This window comes from Pinus tabuliformis, chromosome 9, assembly GCF_031772625.1.
Source record: "Pinus tabuliformis cultivar Carrire ecotype Pingquan chromosome 9, CPIR1, whole genome shotgun sequence".
Taxonomy (NCBI): domain Eukaryota; kingdom Viridiplantae; phylum Streptophyta; class Pinopsida; order Pinales; family Pinaceae; genus Pinus; species Pinus tabuliformis.
The window spans coordinates 714,964,275-714,984,876 of NC_142307.1; the positions used below are offsets into that span (position 1 = coordinate 714,964,275).

The window sequence follows — 20,602 nt, forward strand, 5'->3', positions numbered from 1 at the left end:
CCTTCCCCTACAATTGACATATGCATAGGATGAGTGGTTCACCTTCTCCTATGGCATATTAGCAGGATGAGTGGTTCACCTTCTCCTACTGATGCCCCAACACACATCCTACACATAGAGTCCGAGACTCACGGGAAGTACCTCTCATCTAGCCAATGAGTTGGGAAACGCTGGTTAGGGACCATAGTACTACCGATGGACAGATCATGTATTGTCGTACTGTTGAATTTTCTAAGTCTACCCATTAGAAAAATAATCTGTATTCTGTTGGTTTATTTCTTCTACTTGTAAATTCTGAGCAAGTTATTTAAAACATTTAAATACCGAAATAAACACAATACAGTCACAACATCTACAAATCATCGACTAAAAGAAAACAAGCACACAAGTGACACTGTTATTTTTGGACAAATGTCCCTAGAAAAACCTAATGTGGAAAAACTGATGCAGCTATTCAGAGGGTTATATTATTATGCAGTCTTTCTGAGTACAACTGGGTGCCTAACCGGCTCACCCGACAGAGAAAAATACACGGAAGCAATACCTCTATATCTGGAAACAGGTATTCAGAAAACCTGTCCCACGAAACCCTCTTCGACACAACTAAATCTCGGCGTTGACTCTTTTCGCCTCTGCGTCAGCCCTCTGAGGCATTGCGTAGCCTCTGGGACCCTCTGTGTCACTCCAGCAGCCTCTGCGTGGATGATGCAATCCCTCTAGCTTTGCGCTGACTCTGTTGGGCTCTGCATAGCTTGGACTGGTTGCTTCTCTCGCTCTTTATGCTTCTGCGCTGGTCTCTCAGTACTGTCTCTACCTCATACTCACTGCCCCTCGCTGTTGATCATTGATTCAATTTTGCTTAACAACCTCGCTCTAGCAAAATGAATGACTGATCACTCTAGTGTGTTCTCCAACTGACCCTCAAGCCTCTTCTTATACTTTTCTCGTTGGTCCTTCAACAGCCGAGATTAAATCTCTAATCAACGACTAAGATTAGATTTGGCTTGATCCATGACTTTTGGAACCTTCTAAACCACTTTTATATTAATACCCATTAATATTTTATTTTTCCTAAGTTTAGACTTAGGAACTCCTTTAAAAATATTAATTATTTTAATATCTCCCACACTTGGTACAATTAGTTCAAACCATTTCTAGGTCTTGGAGATCTCATGTGCTTTAGCCTCTTCACCAAATTTCATGGCTAGAGCACATCCAATGCTACCCCAAATCAACACTCCCTCTTAGCGAGGACTGTGCTCTAGTAATAGTCCACATTGAGCATCACCCTGATTATCCAGCATCAGTCCTTGTGCTGATGCTAGGCCTCCTCGCCCAACATCCTCTGCACTGTTGCATCTTGTAGTGTTGCCCATGGCCCTGCCACTGCCACTGCTGCATTCGTACGACAACTCCCTCTGCATCTATGTTGTTGTTTGTCCATCCTCCCAACACCATCTGCACTGCATCCCCTCTCATCATGCTGCATCATGCTACTACTTACTCCTACTGCACTACAACTCAGTTACTGAGAAGTAAGTAACTGATCCACCCAACTTCTGACATCCCTGTCAGGCTAGAAACACTCCCGATGTTGAAGCTCCCTTTGTCGCTCACAAGTGCTCCCTCTATTGATCTCTACACTGCTGCAACAACTCCCTGCATCTCGCACCGTTGCAAACCTCTATGTGCCATCCTACACCATTGCAACACTCTCGTTCCTCTCGCACTGTTGTAGCCTGCTAGCCTCGCGCTGCTCGGGAACTCCTGCATTGTAGCACTCTCTGTCGCTTCATCCGCATCCGTCTCTACCGACATCCGCCAGTCCTGCTACTCCTCTTCGAGGCTCCCGTAGCAAGGTATAATCCAAGAGGTTAGGTACCTCAAGGATCCTGCCCCTCATCCCCTATAGTCCTCATGACTACAGCTTGATGTCTCCCCACTTCTTCTCAAGTGGCACATGAGCACTCATGGCACAATCGTCATCCTCCTCGACTTTTTTCTCCGGCCTTGCTGACGCTACCTTCGAGTCAGAAGCCTCTCCCTTACTCTTCTTCCTCAGACACTGGTTCGCATAGTGACCCAGTTCCCCACAATTAATCACTTCACCTTGGAGAGGTCCTTCTTTTTCCTCTTCTCCTGCTTTCCCACAGATGCTAGAGCTGCATCCTCTTCCTCTTCCTTCTTGATCCTGACCCCTTTGCCGCTACTTCCTGCCTTGGTCATCTATCTGATCTCTTCTTGACGAAGAGCCACCCACAGTTCTTCCCAATCCGGAAGACTCGTTCTGCCCTGTATGCTCTAGACAAATTTCTCCCAATCCTCGGAAATTGTGTTGAGTGTAGTCCTTACCATCAACTCCTGATCTGGCGTGGCCCTTATGGAAGTCAGTTGGTCACGGATCTCCTTCAATCGACTGATGAACACATCTATCTGCTCTCCCTTCTGCATCTGGTATGACCTTAGTTGATTCTCCAGGAGCATCTTCCTCTGCACGAAAGCACGTTGGTACAATGTCTTCAAAGTGTCCCACATTTCCTTTGTCATTTCCTTCTCGGAAATATGTGGGACCACATGATCCTTGACCCCATCGAGGATGATACACTTTGCCTTAGTTATTTCCTCTTTGTACCTTTCATTAGATACCGGGTCAACTAGGATAACCATCACTCTCAAGGCGAAGCCCTTGATACGATGTTTGTCTAGAATGGACAAGATCCCGACCTTCCAGACCACAAAGTTGGATGCTTGGTCCAGCCTGTCTTGATCTCTGACCATCTCACTACTCTTCTGTCGACTCCTCCGAGTCACTCTACTTCCCACCTGGAAGTTCTCAGTTCGATTCCTGCTGAGTCTACTTCCCATCTAGAAGTTCTCGGTTCAACTCCTCCAAGTCTCTCTATTCTCGCCTGGAAGTTCTCTTCCGGACTCCCTCTGAGTCCGGATTTCCCTCCTGGAAATCCTTCTGCCAACTGTCAAGTTGCTCCTCTCCGATCGACTGTGCAACTGCAACATTGATCCAAATTCCTTGGCTAGAAATCCGCCTCAACAACAACTCCCTATACCTTGGTCTTGCCCTGTTAGGTACTATTCTAACCACAGTATCCCACCAGCTTCGCTCCTACAAACTGCCCACATCTGCCTTCGCCCCAACAACTGAAGGATTGAGCCTCTTAGCTCTGCGCAATCTCGACACCGGCAAAACAACTCCCTCAACCAACTGCGTCAGCCCTCCTGGCCTCTGCGTGAGCCTCTCTCTGCCCTCCTCAACCTCTACACTGGCCTCTCTCTGGCCCAAACTAATGATGTAGTCCCTTTACGTCAACCCTTCTTTTGTTGCTTCTGCAAGGATCAACTATTGTCACTCGGGACAGCTAATTCTGCTGCAAATGCTCTGCTCAGTTGATGCCTTCAGCTCTCCTTTGATCTGCAACCACGCTCTGATACCATGTTGAATTTTTTAAGTCTATCCATTAGAAAATTAATCTGTATTTTGCTGGTTTATTTCTTCTACTTGTAAATTCTAAACAAGTTATTTAAATACCGAAATAAACACAATACAATCACAATATCTACAAATCATCCACTGAAAGAAAACAAGCACACAAGTGACACTGTTATTTTTGGACAAATGTCCCCTGAAAAACCCAATGTGGGAAAACGGTGTAGCTATTCAGAATGTTATATTATTATGTAGCCTTTTTGAGTACAACTGAGTGCCTAACTGGCTCACCCGATAGAGAAAAATAAATGGCAGCAATACCTCTATATCTGGAAACAGGTATTCAGAAAACTTGTCCCACAAAACCCTCTCTCGCACAACTGAAGCTCAGCGCTGGCCCTTTTGGCCTCTGCGTCAACCTTCTGCTGACCTACGTCAGTCCCAGGACCCTCTGTGTTAGCCCTCTAAGGTATTGTGCAGCCTTTTGGACCCTCTGCGTTGCTCCAGCAGCTTCTGTGTGGATGACGCAGTCCCTCTAGCTTCTACGCTGACTCTACTGGGCTCTACGTAGCCCGGTCTAGCTGCTGCTCTCGCTCTCTTTGCTTCTGCGTTGGTCTCTCAGTACCCTCTGCCTCTCTACCTCTTACTCACTGACCCTCGCTATTGATCACTGATTCAAATTTTCTTAGCAACCCCGCTCTAGCAAAATGAATGACTGATCACTCTGGTGTGTTCTCCAACTAACCCTCAAGCCTCCTCTTATACTTTTCTCGTTGGTCCTTCAACGATCGAGATTAAATCTCTAATCAATGGCTAAGATTAGATTTGGCTTGATCCATGACTTTTGGAACCTTCTAACCCAATTTTATATTAATACCCATTAATATTTTATTTTTCCTAAGTTTAGACTTAAGAACTCCATTAAAAATATTAATTATTTTAATATCTCCCAAACCGGGTACAATCTGTCCAAACCATTTTTGGGTCTTGGAGATCTCATGTGCTTTAGCCTCTCCACCAATTTTCATGGCTAGAGCACATCCGATGCTACCCCAAATCAACACGTACTCCCTATGACTAGGATGCATGGTGTTCAACAACTTGATCTGGGATCAAGGGCTGACTTTAGTCAGTGGAGAGTGGTATGATTTTATGACTCACTCTCAATCACTTCTTCATTATTCCTTCATGGTTCAGCAGGGCAGTAATGGCATGGATGGTACAGGATCGCAGGTTGGCATGTTGATGTTAGATGGTTTGGCAAGTGGAATTCTCCGTAGTTGAGAGGGAGTGTTAAAATTCGAAACTAGGGCCAACTTCCACCTTAGGACAACTCATATGATGGAGATGATTATTGCATTGGATTCCTTTTTCCGAGAGGTACAATTTTGATATAAAGATCATCTCATTCTGACAAGCAAAAATGGAATTTTGAATTTATTATTTCTCATGGACAAATTGTCAAGGTTGGCCTGGCCTTAGTCTCAACAAAGTGCATAAATAGAAGTGATCTTTCTCTCATTTGGACATCATATTCTCTCTCCTCTCTTTATTGGTTCATACCAATGTTGCATTAATCGTTATCGGGATTAAATCGACGCGGGGAACAAATCGGAAAAAATCGGATTTATCGGGAAAAAATTGTTTGGTACAAAAATATTCATTTTTTCCATTTTTTTCAATTTTTTTGATATCTAAACCATCTACAACATAAAATAAATACATTGACACATAAATATGATAAAAAAATTAATATATAAGATGTTTAATATCATTTCTAGCGCTAAAATCACACATAACATTGAATCATGTCCTGAATAGTAAGTCCTGACTCCTGAGTCCCAACTCAACCTCAAAATATCAACAAAAAATATGATAATGTATCTCATCATGTCATAATGTCATATACAATAAAATGAAAGTCTAATCCTATTGATTTCCTCTACCCCTTTTGCGAGAAAATGCCACAGCTTTCCCTTTCCCTCTAGATGTAGATGTCGGTGCCCGTGCTGGTGGAGCTGGCAGTGGAGTCTGATGTGCTCTAGAAGCTGAAGAACTAGAAGTAGGAGCTATAGGAGGTAGACCACGTCCTCTACTGGTGGCAGTGGTAGCCTGGGCAGGCAGTGTCACCTCCTCCTCCTGTTCCTCCTCCTCCTCCTCCTCCTCCTCCTCCACCTGCTCCTCCTCCTGCTCCTGCTCCTCCTCCCCCTCCACTACATCCTGCACTAACCAATCATCAGCAGAATCCATGAGAGGCCTCTTGGCCTCAACCTCATCAGCATGGCAGGTTGGTAACCAGGAGGATATCAGGGGAAGCTCATGTGGGAGAGACTTCCTCCCCACAGGGGTTGGGGTGTATCTTCAGGAGTTTACTCTTGGAGTGCATGAGGTGGACTACTCGATAGGGCAACTTCATGGGGAGTTGGACAAAGTCCTGCATTATCATGATGCTCTACTTATTGAAAGTACGTAAAGGGTTTCTGGTACCTACACCTGGCTGGATAGTGAGTGGAGCAAGGGGTGCTCCACACTGATCAGGGTGGCTCGGGATCCTGGTATCGAGGGATTCCTTTGTGACAGGATAGTGCATGGGACAGGGATGACTCAGTGGCACATTTGGGACCCTAGTATTATTTGCAGTGACTGTTTGGGCCATTAGATAGTGGGAATGCTTGTTCAGGCATTGCTTGGGGACAAGCAATTTTTGGCAAGGAGGATTGTAATATCCCCAATTTTCCTAAGCCTCTTAGGAAATATTATAATTTTTGACAATTTTGGAATTAGCAACAATTTTGGGTATTTTGACTTGGGAGAGGGAAAAAATCGAATTCTTGGTGGTTTGCGAGGGGCACACACCAAAGGAATACACACTCCCTTAGGAAAACGCACTTGTGGAGAGAGAAGGAAGGCATACTAGTGGAGAATGGGGCCAATGAGGAGAGGAAGATGGCAGCAAGCATAAATAGAAGACGAGGGACCATCATTTTGCAGCTTTTATCAATCTCTGAAAATTATACTACTGTTTGCTTGAGCTATTGAGCCAAGTCAACATTGAGCTATTCTAAGGGTAAACCTCAACTCCTTTGGTGGACTCTGAGTGCCACCCTAGAGTAGCCTTTGCTTTATCGTGGAGTTGTTCCAAAGGGGATTATTCAGGGAGATTCGAGTTATTCAGCAGTAGATTGGGCATAAAGAAGAACCATGCACTCTTCTAGGAGGTAAGCTATAGATCAGAGTTGGTTCCTGGAATTTAGGGCACACTCTCTCGGGGTTTAGCAACGTTTTTGTTGGGAATTGATTGGCGGATTGAGTGGCCATTCCTCAGGCCGAATTTATCTTCCCTGGGCATGCGTAGAGGTGACCGGACCAAGGCTTGTGCATTAATTTGTAGAGGTTGTTCGTTGAGGAGGCTTGGCCAGGAGTTTAGGACTGATTTTTTCCAAAGGTCATAAGGAGATTTGTTGGGGTAGTTTCTCAACATTTTGGAGGACATTGGCAGTAACATTTTCAGGTTGTACGAATTACCCAGCTAGAGGAGGAGTACGCTATAATTGGGGGTAATTTCAGAGGTTGGAACTAGGCCCAACCCTTCCTGCATTTTTATGGGTTTGTTGAGGAGAGGCCAAGATTAATTTAGCATAATTTTTTGAGCACTCCTGAGGGCAGAATTCCTAGTTGCATTCAGCAGTCAACAACAAAAATTGTTGGAGGAGGGCACAGTTTATTCTGGGATCATTTCCACCACTTGGGTTCGCGAGATATTTTTGGGTTTTGTTGAGTTGGTGGAGTAGATCCTATGGCTAATTTCTCATAATTTTTGGAGTAGTTTGGAGGGCTAAATCAGCAGTTCCTTTCCAGCGACAACAACAGTTTTCTGGGTGGATGCAGATTTGGTAGTAGAGCCATTTCCAACACTTGGGTACCATCATATTCACCTGGGATCTTGCCTTGCTTTCTTCTGTTCCTACTCATTGTACTCCATCTGGTTAATATAATAAAAAGGCTCAGTGTTTTGGGTGTTATTTCTGGTGTAACCAGGTATTTCTGCATGTGTACAATTTTTATTGCATGTTTATGATTTCACTACTGCTATCACTTAATATTTCCATTACGAATATTACATATCTAGGGTGTCTTAGTAAAAAAAAAATTGCTTTATGAGCTTGTGAAATGCTGGTTGGTTTTGCATTGTAAGCTTGGGGGAAGCTGATTTTATTTTTTGGTTTATTTAATCTTTTTTTATTGCAATAGAAATTTATGTGATTGTTGCTGCATATTGAGTACGTTGTTGGGATTCATTCAGATTTAATTTTTATTTATAGCTCAACAGATGCTCAGCTAATCTGATTTTTATTCTACTTAATCCGGAGCTAGTACTGCATTGATTTAGTATTCAGATTTGATTTTGTGATTTTTCTTTTCTTAGATCTAAAATTGGTTTGCTGCTATAATGATATTAACCTTTTGATATGCAATAATTACACTCTTGAATCTTTTCTACAATGTTTTGATTCATGTAGATATGATGTTTTGATAGGTGTTTCAGATTTAGCTGAAGGATTTAGGTTTGAGGAGTGCAGATCTACTGTTATGACATGAAACTTTAAAATGGTATCAGAGTTGTGCTTCTGGAATTTTCCATCCAAGTATATGGAGAATTCAGCTATATGTCAGAGGGTACTGATGGATGTTTGTAGTGTGTATGTAGATAGTTAAGATTATTACATCTCAATTCAGCTACATGTCAGAGGGTACTGATGAATGTTTGTAGTGTGTATGTAGATAGTTAAGATTGCTACATCTCATTTCCAGGATCCTGTTGAGCTATCTAATGGTCAAGCACTTCATTAAATATGTCACTTATGAAATAATATGTTAAAATAGTTTTAAAGTTAAATATTTGCTTACTTCGGAATGCAATTGGTACAAGATCCGTGAATCTATCCGGGCCATGTTTCCTGTGCGGGAATGTTTCACACTTGTGCGCCCTGTAAATGAGGAGCATGATCTTCAGCGACTTGATCAGATTGGTGTAAGAAAGATCCTTTTCCTGAATCTACGTGTTTAGTTTCTCTTTAGATAACTTTATTGCATGATATGTATTTCTTTTTGATGTTGTGGAGGTTTTTGTTTTTCTTTTGGCTGCACTGACTTCACCAATTTTAGAAGTGTAGGCACCAATATCTACATTGTATTTGTGGAGAAGCTGAATGAGTATCTTTGTTTAAATTTCAACAGATAGAGAAAGTACGTCCGGAATTTCGTGAGGGTTTTGATGCATTAACAAAGTTTATTATCGAGCACACAAAGCCAAAGCAAGTTGGATCAACAGTCATGAATGGTCCTTTCTTTGCAGGGTTGATACAATCATTTCTAGATGCTCTGAATGCTGGAGCTGTGCCAACAATTCTCACTTCGTGGCAGGTTATTAATTAAAATTTTTAATGTACTATGCTAAAATGTATATTGGATCATGTATTTTAGTTAGTATCAGTTAGGCTACATATGGTACTCTGCTGAAGTTTAACAACATTACTTTCCAAAAGAGATAGGAATTCATGAACTTAGCACATTTGCAACAAAAAAGACACATGCTAATCCGAGTGTCACCAGGTTGAGGCCATGGTAAAAGTTGGTCTTATGTCCTTTCAGTTTTTGTGTCCAGTTGTATTAAACTTCTTTGGGACACTTTTTTCCAGAGTGTTGAGGAGCGTGAATGCCGGAGAGCATACGAGTCATCTATTCAAGTATACACAAACGCATTTGATAAGTCAAAACCACCTGAGGAGGTATAGGTACATGCATATTTTATACTGAATGTTTTCATTGTAAGTAGATATCTTGCAGAAACCCAGTCTTCATTATATCTTCATTGTGGACTTGTAGTGGGCTTTACGAGAAGCACATGATATTGCATTGCAAAAGGCATTAGCCGTTTTCAAGAGTATTGCAGTAGGATCAACTGCTGCAAGACGGGAACATAAGAGTATGCTTCACACTACTTTGAAGAAGCAATTTGAGGTACTGATGCAGCACATAATTCCCAGTGGAAAGTTTCACTTTGGAACTGTATATTTGTTCTATTCTGTTTCATTATATTTATTTTTTAGCATCACAATCCAACTCCTAAAATTACATATTCTTTGAAAATGGATCAGTGCCTTTCACAAATCATTAAAGGGGTCCAATATATAGGGAATGCTGAATTTTATATGCATTGGTTTTTGTGGCAATGAATTTCCATTTTATAGTTTCTTCAAGCTACCATTATTATTTCCCAGCTTTCTAGTGTACCAAAGTGAGATGGCACACGACGTTTCTATTCGATACTTTATTGATGTTATTGATGGTGATTGTGATTATTATTATTTAATAGAATAATAAATCACACATTTTTCTTTAATGCTTCATATATTACTTGAAAGAAGAAATAAGTACATCAATATTTAGGGTGTTTACAATATGTGGACAACATGGGTTCTAGGAAAGTCTTGGTCAATAAAAGCTAAAAGCCCAGCTTACAAGCTTGAGCCAACATAGGGACGGATTGATGCACCAAGGTTAACTCTCAAGAGCAATGCCAATTATTTCCTAAATATTCTCATTGAACGTATCTTACAAGATGTTTCGATAGAAAATCACTTGCCACCAAACAAATTGAATGCCAAAGTGATTTGTAGTTGTCCTTGTTACCTTAAAATCTAGAAGCCTAGTGCAAAGCGTCACTAGGGAACCTAGTTCTTAGAGAAACAAAGAGATTAGCCACCTTTGTCACCTCAGTAGTCTCTCTCCTTCTCCTGTTGTTTTGTGGTTGGATGTTAGCCCCACAAGGGAGGCTTTCCTTGCAAGGCTAAGAGGATTGATGACATAGGGTAGTAAGACAAATGACTCTCCAAGGATCTTGCTAATGTAATCACCTAGAAAGATTTTCAATAAATGAAGGCTCAAGGGTGTTAAGAACTTAATGGTTATGGAAGAAAGTACAAGCAAACCTTGGAGGCCAAGATAGGATTTACAAATGTTCAAGTACACCTTCAACCAACCTCAATAAAGTAAGGAAAGGGTGTTATAAGTTAGGGTTTTAATGATGAGAAAGTTTACATTGTGCAAAACCATATAAGAACCAAGAAATAGCCTACAAAGGATAAGATCAATTAATGTTAAAAAACTCAAAATCAGCAAAAAATCAGTGAGGGTCCAAAAAACATCGTTTTGGAAAAATTGGTGAAAAAATCGGGAAAAAATTTTGACAAACATAAAAAATATATAATATATTCATTTTTTTTTAATTTTAAATATATAAAGCAACAAAAATATTAAATATGTTATTTTGTGTAGCTCGGACAGGTGTTCTAGTCTCAAATTGTGTCTATGAGGCTGAGGAACACATTTTCTCCAATACCCAGAAAAGGTGTCGCAAGAAAAGGCCTTGATTAGAGTTAATTAAGTAGTTAATTAATTTTCCAAAGTCTAACTTTGGGAAATAGGCTTAATTAATCAATATTAATTGGGGTAAATCGATTTTTCTCTAGAGACTTCTAGAAAAGTCACTTGATGGTGTTAAGATGATCTTAGCCATTGATTGAAATTAGATCATGGTTGTTGATTCATCAACGAGAGATTATAAGAGGAAAACGATTGGCATTTGGAGAGTAATGAAGGAGACAAAATTGTAGTGAGAGCAAGGGCGCAGAGGCAACGTAGGGATACTAGCAGCGAGCTTTCAACAGAGAATTTGGGAGAAGGTTTCCAAAGGAAATTTTCACAGAGATTTCCAGTATTCTCAGAGTCTGAGAAAGGCCTAATTTATCTGCAAAAAGAGGACCGAGCAAGCAGTGTACCTGATGTGAATTGCTAGAGTAGTAATTCCATTTCTAGTTGCCTTAATAGTTACCAAAGAAGGTGCAAGTAGCTTCAGTGGAAAAAGGGAGGCAGTATATTTACTAGTGATCTGAAAATGGGGCTCTTAGGCTTCTTGTCCAACTTACAAGAACCTCTCTCGCTTCCAAAGCTTTAAATTTTCTGAAGTCTTAATGATTAACCAATGTGGAATTAAGAAATGCTTGAAAATATAGGTGTATGCTTGTATTTGTTTTAAACTGATTATGTGCTATAAATTAATGTGCTGAAACTGATATATAAATGCATATAACAGTAAATAAAGCAACAGAGACAATGCAGCAGTAAAACAGACACATGAACAACAATATTAATTTGGAGTTCACCCACAACTCTTGGGCTACGTCTCCGTGAGCTCTAGTTAATTCAACTAGGCTCTCTGGGATTATGGTATAAAGCTCTTTGGCTCAACTCCTGTTGTTCCACACATAAACAGTGGGTTCAGACACCATTTTATCCCTTGGCTCTTGAAGCTCTGGCTCTTGGCTCTCTGGCTCTTGGTTCTGGCTCTTGGCTCTGACTCTGGCTCTTTGGCTCTTGGTTCTGGCTCTTGGCTTTGACTCTTTGGCTCTTGGCTCTTCAGCTCTAGCTTCTTTGGCTCTCTATCAGTTCACAGCCCTCTTGGCTTTTCACTTGGCTTCCAAGTGACCCCGTAGGTTGCTCTTTTACTTTTGCACTACCTCTTTGGCTTCTACACTGCCTCTTTTGCCTTAGCTTCCTTCTTTGGCTTCCTTCAGCAACAAACAACAACTCGGCCACCATCAATAACTCAGCAGCCAACAGTCTTTGACATTCATGGCTTTTAAGCGAAATCGTGCTACCTGTTCATTGTCCCTCTCGGGCTCCCTGTCTTCCTGCTTTGGTCTGCTCAAATCCAGCACTGATACCTGTGTTGATGCTTGGCTTGCTGCCCAACATCCATTGCACTGTTGCCTCTTATACTATTGCCCATGGCTCTACCACTACCACTGCTACCTCTATATTGCAGCTCCGTCTCAATATGCTACCTATAGCACTACTACTGCTAATTGTTGCACTACAACTCAGTCACTGAGAAGTAAGTAATTGATCTACCCAAATCCTGACATCCTTGTCGGTCTGAAAACCTCCTGGTGCTGAAGCTACCTCTGCTGGTATCCTTTGCTCCCTTTGTTGCTTCTGCGTTGTTACAAACACCTCTGTGTCTCTCGCGCTGTTGCAACCACTTCTCTGCACTGCTGCAACCATCTATGTGCCTCTCGCACTATTGCAACCACCTCTCTGCACTGCTGCAACCATCTTTATGCCTCTCGCACTGCTGCAACTCCCACTACGCTACTATAGACCTCTGTACTTTAGCACTGTCTTGTCGCTCCATCACATCCTGCTCCTACCGACATCCGTCATCCTGTTGCTACTATCATTCGGGACTCCCGTAGTCGGATATGATCCAAGAGTTTGGGTACGTCAAGGATCCTACCCCTCATCTTCTGTAGTCCTCCTAACTATAGATTGATGTCTCCCCACCTCTTCTCTAAAGGTGCATGAGCACTCATGGCACAGTCGTCATTCGTCTCAACTTCTTTCTCCGCCTTAGCCAGAGCTGCCTTGGAGTTAGAAGCCTCTCCATTATTCTTCTTCTTGTGACACTGGGTTGCATAATGACCCATCTCCCCACAATGGAAGCACTTTACGTTAGAGATGTCCTTCTTCTTCCTCTTCCCCTATTGTCCTGCAAATGCCAGAGCCGCATCCTCCTCCTCCTCTTTCTTGATTCGACCTCCTTTGCTACTACTTCCCACCTTGGTCAACCGTCTAATCTCTTCTTGGCAAAGAACTGCCTACATCTCTTCCGATCCTGGAAGATTGGCTCTGCCCAAAATGCTTTGGACAAATGCATCACAATCCTCGGAGACTGCATTTAGCGCGGTCCTTATCATGAACTCCGGATCCAGTGTGGCCCTTATGGAAGTAAGTTGGTCCCAAATCTCTTGCAACTTGTTGAGGTATAAATCTATCTGCTCCCCCTTCTTCAATCTGATACGACCGCAGCTGATTCTCCAATAGCATCTTCCTCTACACGGAAGTGCCCTAATACAATGTTGTCAAGGTATCCCACATCTCCTTTGTTGTGTTCTTCTCGGCAATATGCAGTACTACATGATCCTTGACCCCATCAAGGATTATGCACTTTTATTTTGCCATTGCATCCTCATACATTTCATTATCAGCTGGGTCAACTGGGATAGCCACGGTTCTCAAGGTGAATCCCTTGATGCGATGTATATCTAGAACAGACAGGATCCTGGCCTTCTTGATGAAAAAGTTGGAGGCCTCGTCGAACCTGTCCTAATCCCTCAGTTTGCTCATTTCCATCTCCGCTCCTTTTCTGGACTCCCTCTGAGTCTCGACTTCCCTCTTGGAATTTTTCTCCTAGACTCCCTTTGAGTCTCGATTTCCCTACTGAAAATCTTCCCACCTACTGTCGATCCGCTCCTCTCCTATCCTCTTTGCAACTGTAACTCGGATCTGGATTTCTTGGCTAGAAGGCAGCGACTCCCTCTACCTTGGTTCTGTCCCGTTAGGTATTGTTCATCTTCGACGGCAACAACACCCCACCGGCTTCCTAATCCACAATCTTCCCACAGCTACCTATGCCTCAACAACTAAAGAAACTGAGCCTTTCCTCTCTACGCAATCCCGGCAAAGGCATGAATCACTCCTCTAGCCAACTGCATCAAGCCTACCTGACTTAGTAGAATGACGTGGCTCTTTGTGAGCCTCTTCTGCCTCTTTTTGCCTCTGCACTAGCCCTCTCTCTGGCTCGAAATGATGACACAGGCCCTTTGCGTCACTTCTCTATTATTTTCTTCTTAGGAGCAGCTCTGTCTCTTGGGACAACTGCTACTACTGCAAATACTTCTTATTACGCTGGTGCCTTCAGGCCTCCTGTGATCTGCAATGCTCTGATACCATGTTCAAATTTATAAGTCTGACACATCAAAAATTCCTACTACATTATCTGGTTTATTTCAGCTAATTGTTTATTCCTTAACAAGTTATTTATCCATATAAATACTCAAAATAAACACAAATGCAGTCTCAACTCATATACAGATCATCAACTGAAATAATAGACAAACACACAAAGGACATCGTTATTTTTGGACAATCGTCCCCAGAAAAACCCAATACGGGAAAACCCGTGCAGCAATTCTGAGGGTTTTATTATTAAGAATCTTTCTTAAGTACAACTAGGGTTCCAAACTGGCTCACCCAACAGAGATTTCTACACGGCAGTAATACCTCTTCTCGGAAGCAAATATCCATCTTCTCAGCACTAGTCTGCCCCATGAAAATCCTTCTGGTGCTTCTCCGAGGCTCTGCGTCAGCCTTGCTATCCTCTACGTAGTTTTGGAACCCTCTGTGCCAGCGTTCTGCCTCTCTGTTTCAGATCTTTGGCCTTTTGTGTCACCCATGTAGGCCCCTTAGCCTCTGCGCAGTCTCTAGCTGCCTCTGCATGGCTCCTGTTGCCTCTGCATAGCCTCCTCAATCAATGCACTGGCCCTCTGGCACTATCTCTGCCTCTTTGCTATGTACTCACTACCCATGGCTGCAACTCAGATCCCTTGTTTGAATTTTCTCACCCAACCCCGCTCCAGAAAATCGAACTGACTGATCAATCTTGGTGTATCTCAAACTGACCCTCAAGCCTCCTCTTATACTTTTCCTGTTGAGTCTTCAATGGCCAAGATTAAGTCCCTAATCAAAACGACTAAGATTAGATTTGGCTTGATCCATGTCATTTAGAACATTCTCACCCAGTTTTATATTAATACCCATTAATATTTTAATTTTCATAAATTTAGACTTAGGAACCCCATTAAAAATATTAATTATTTTAATATCTCTCTAACTGGGTGGAATCTCCCCAAACCATTTCTGGGTCATGGAGATCTCATGTGCTTTAGCCTCTCCACCAATTTTCATGGATAGAGCACATCTGATGCTACAACAAATCAACAATTGATTCACATGGTTAGGTTCATACATTAGTTGGTTGTGTGAACCCTCAAGACCCTGGATCTAGTTTCCACCATCCGGGCTGTGATTTTAGGATTATACAAGATCACTATGTATGATGGCTATGATCATACTAACAGTCATCCAGTCATGGTTCCACCATCAGTCATCAGTGGACATGTCTTTTGATCATTTTGATCATTGTACATGTTATGTTAGGTTATGTGTTGAGTATGGGTATGCCTCCCTCAACAAAAGGATATCATGATGTAAATGTATTGTAACAGAAGATGATCTCGCCGATTGTTCTTGATCCCAACTTGTCACAAGGTAAAGCACTTTAGTCATCAGTCATCATCTTTGACTTTGCGCTTTAGGGGGCACTCTGTTATAGGCTATTTTGTCTCATCTGATCAATAGGCCTCCTAATGGTATCAATCAACATCCTATTCCCCCTTTACATCATCATTTCACAAAGCCCTATGCATGACTCTTTCATTCCCCAAAGTTTCTTCCCTAAATGTCATTTGAGTCAATTTTAGGACCAACGCTCCCTGGCCTCTTGGTGGACTATATTCACCTACAAGTTCTATGACCTGTGTTGATCACCTACATGTTGCTCCCCTTTGCACTTGTGTTGGTTCTATAAATTCAGGAAAAAGAGAGAGAATCTCGAAGCCTTCATTTCCAAAAGCTTTCAGGATCTGTTGTAACCATTTACCTCAGATAAAACTTTTGAATCCTATCCTATCCTACCTTGGAGTTTCCATCCCTTATCCTTAGATCTCATCCTCCCATCAAGAGTGGATCTCAATCCCAAGATTGGTAAAAGGATAAGAACCCTCAACTTACCTCACTCCTGTACAACATTCTATATGCAAGGGGTTGGATTTTGGAGAGTGATTCTACCCTCATGTTGTTGTTGTGAAAGTTATCTTTTCATGCATTTAGGGAGATTGGAGGTGCACTTTGTGACAAAGAAAGGAAAAGTCAACAACTTGGAGGAGCTCTTCTACAAGACTATGGATGTAACTCACTCTGTTTATATCAATACAGAGAGTTCTTTGTTTTCCTATATGCGATGTTATTATTTCATGTATTTCAATAACATGTTGATCTATTGAATAAAATAGATAGATGATGCTACATAGATCTCGTAGTTTCTTGGCTTGTGTTGTCTAGTTGTGTAGGTTCTAATTTTGGCAGTTGGAGCTAGGATTGGAACATTCTAGCCAAAGGAGTTAAACATACGACAGATTCCAAGTAGGTTTCATCCCCTCATCTACTTACTTTAAGGAGAACATGGGAGGTCACTAGATACACAATTATGTCTGATGGTTGGATAGATAAGAAAGGTAGGACCCTTCTAAATTTGTTGGTACATTGTCCCAAGGGTACTATGTTTATCAAATCAGTGGATGCATCTGCACATGTAAAAGATGCAAAGTTTCTATGCGAGTTGTTGGATGGGTTCTTATATGAAGTTATGATTTGCACCACATTGAGCAAATCGATCTCCTGAACCCATCCAGCAACTCATAGCAACGTTATATGCATCCACTGATTTGGTAAACATAGTACCCTTGGGACAATGTACCAACAAATTTAGAAGGGTCATACCTTTCCTATCTATCCATCCATCAGACATAATTGTGCATCTAGCGACCTCCCATGGCTGCTTCAACTCTGTCAATATAGAGTTGATGTCCATCTTTTCTACGTAAAGAATTGTCCCCAACAACTCATCATATGTAGCGCTTGTATACCCTGTGCCAACAACAACGATAGCATCACACATCAGCTGCCAAAATGGATTTTTTTTGTGATGTTGAGAAGTAAGTCACTCCAAAAAAGGCACCTCCCTGTAACCATGTCAGCTTCCTGCTTCTCGCTTTTTTTAATCACTAATTTAATGGAAGGTTGTGCCCCAACTTCGGTTCATGGAACAAAAAAATATGAGGATCTATCGACAGGTGTAGCCATGGATCCCCTCCCACTACCCTCAGTGGTAGATAGCCTTGAAGATCTAGCTGCTTGTTTGGCCTTATTTGCAGTTGCCTTTGAATTTTTTATTTCATTTGCAATAATTGCATCATGTGCATCTCTCATAATCTTTGGGCTCAATTCTTTACAAATATTAACTTCTCTACTAGGAATTTTAGCTATATGTAATTTCAACCTGAAAACCCTATCGTGTACTGGCCACATAATTTGGAATGTATTTTTTGTCAATGTTCACTTATAGATTCCCCATGCTACCAAAATGGGTCCAAAGCCTTTGGTGTATTTGCAATGGAAGTGGAAAACTTCAAATTTCAAACCTAAGGCACAATAAACTTAAGAAAATGATATTTAACCCCCACTAGAAAAAAAATAACAGTCTACTGATTTAATAAATCAATTATCAAAGAGTTTAAAATTTATATTATATCATTAGAATCTTGTAGGGACCAACCCTGTGTTTGTGTGTGTGTTTTTTTTAAGAATAGTACAGTAAACTAAGAATAAAACCATAAGCAGATAGCATTGGGAATTATTAGGCACTTATATAAAACATCCATGAATTTCACGGCATTTCACATATCATCTATTTTACATGATGTTAACTATAGTCACAATGAATTCATATAAAAGAACATTTTAAATAACATAGGTACCATTCACCAGGAGACTAGATTCAATCTTGATTTGTCGCTACTTGCACTCCCTTGTTGTCGTTCGCCTCCAAGTGTGAATGTTGACATGCTTAATTCGAATGTAGTGACCCACCGGTTGACCTCCTAGCCTACTCCTTGGGTACTCTCCTTCCCCGTGGACCCCCGAGTTACAATGGAGTTGTACAATGGAGGAGTTGTACTAGCTGGTAGAGGAGAGCACTCCTTGGCTCAAGAGTCCCCTCTCTAAAGTCCTATATCTCACCAAACTCAACTATAGCTCGTAGTCACTACTTTAACATAGTCGCATCCATCTAACAATAGGGTAAAAAAATCCCTTCTCCCATGGCTAGCCCCTTTTTTTATAGAAAGCCTCATAGGTGACACTGCGTTTCATGCATAATTAATTATTTAAATTAATCCAATAGTTTGATTAGTCACCCACCCATGTGTCACTCTCTCACCAAGGATATCTAAAATTATTTACTTAAATTTTAATTAAAAAAAAAAAAAAAATCCTCACCCCAACAAAACCTCCTATTTCTTCTCCTGATCCCCCTTTTTTACTCCTTAATTTGTGTTCATTACTAAAGTCAATTGATAAGTCTCAGATTTGGCCCCTAACTACTTCCTAATTTAACTCAATTTGCCTCTTCGATTGATATTCTTATGTTTCCTATTGCCACATGGAGGTAGAGAAATTTAATTTATTAATCTTATTTTAATTCACCACCCTGTTCTCTTAATGAAGTAACTATTCTCTAATGAAGTAACTATTTTAGGATTAATCTTTATACTTACATCTATGTCCCTATTTCCCCCTTTTACCTAATTAAGCTACTTATGTACATTATCCACCTAATATTTTTCAACATGGGAAGGTTAGAGTTCTCAAGGTAAAATATTTTATTTCTTCTTATTCTCCCCTTACCCCAAGTTTTATTCTTGATTTAATTGCCTTGGTTATAACATCATTTACCACTTGATGTGAATTTGTAGGATTTTCATATATTGATTATATTTATTAGTTTCTTTTTAATGATGCCAAGTTGGTAGTGTTCTTCAAGAACTTCCCTTGAAGTTCCAAGGGTGCCACGCCTAACAATTTATTCGTGATGCCAAGGGTGCCAAGTCGGTCGTGCCCTTCAAGAACTTACCTTGAAGTTCCAGGGGTGCCACGCCACTTTCCCTTCAAGCATTTAGTGACTACGAGGGGAAATTCTAAGTGCAATGACAGAGACCACTATCATCTCTTATGTTGTCTGTTATGGTGAGACTAATGGTACCTTGATGCACGCCCCCCAGTAAAATTCTCGTGAGCGACCCAAATTTGGGACCTGCCCCCACGACATCATGATCTTCAAGGCGAAGGTGTTTCAACCTTTCCAGCCCAAGTCACAATGGGAGTGCTAACGGGTGAGATCAGGGACACTGTGCCACCCCTCCCATGCAGTTCCATCCAATTATATTAATTTCCATCAAACCAGGTGTCATCAACTCATCATATGTGAGTGCCTCTGGTAGTTTCCTGTCATACTCAATAATCATTAGTAATAGAGTTTCTCATTATTAGTCATCGTCATAATATCATCATCAACATGACCTAGTCATTCACATCATTGTTCATTGTGAACCAGAACTAATGTAAGTAGCTAACATAGGGGACACATCCATCATGGCTATCATCATCATAACATCAATGGGAACATACATATCCATCAAAGCTATCATCATCGTAACATCAATAGAAAACATCTATCCATCAAAGCTATCATTATCATAATATCAATAGACAACAAACCTAACCATTAATGCTACAATCATCGTAATATCAATAGAGAACATGCATAGCCATTAATGCTACAATCATCGTAATATCAATAGAGAACATACATAACCATTAATGCTATCATCATCATAATATCAATAGAGAACATACATAACCATCACACCCACTAATAATAGAGTCATGTGTCTGGATCCTCAACCTAAGGTCCTCAAAGAATAAAGTTTGGGCCTTAGGGCTAAATAAATGTTAATGTTATATCACTGTCAATCAACTAGAGTGAGGCACTACAAAACAAAGATGACAATAGGAGGTCAATTTGAGTTATCCTAGGTGGTTGGGTAGAATGGTTGTTATCTCCCCGGCCCAATTTCAATTCCATACGAATGACATGATGATGAGAAATATTGTTGTACCGGTTATGTGCCTATGAATATTGTTTTATTAACCCTCACTCTTGCCTTAAGGATAAGAGAGAGGATGATTTCCCTTAAAAAAAATTGACAATAGGAGGGTGGAAAACAAATTGATTCAAGTTGGTTTTCTCATTTCTAAAAAAAAATTAAGAACCCTTGCACTTTTTTATGGGCATGAAAATCATGGAAAAATGTTAAGAAATAGGGGCAAAATGTAGGCAAGAAAATATGTAATCAATGAGCCAAGCAAGCAAAGAAAAATCTATGAAAAAAACATTAATATAGTGGATTTTAGAATCTAGAAACTTCACCACAGTTTTGGAAAATGAAGCTCACCCCCTGCAAAAAAACTTGATGGTCAATTGGTGATGGCTTCTTAGGTTCCTCCACAATCAACAAGGAT

At 41.0% G+C, this 20,602-nt stretch overlaps 1 protein-coding gene across 1 annotated transcript in view; it reads left to right on the forward strand.

Moving 5' to 3' along the window:
* The window catches only part of LOC149150693 (uncharacterized), a 348,912-nt gene that overhangs the window by 242,404 nt on the left and 85,906 nt on the right, over window positions 1-20,602 (forward strand). The window contains exons 6-9 of the mRNA XM_089442905.1: window positions 8,373-8,474; window positions 8,681-8,866; window positions 9,142-9,231; window positions 9,329-9,463. Of these exons, the coding sequence (XP_089299031.1) occupies window positions 8,373-8,474; window positions 8,681-8,866; window positions 9,142-9,231; window positions 9,329-9,463 (513 nt within the window). The remainder of the gene's footprint in view (window positions 1-8,372; window positions 8,475-8,680; window positions 8,867-9,141; window positions 9,232-9,328; window positions 9,464-20,602) is intronic.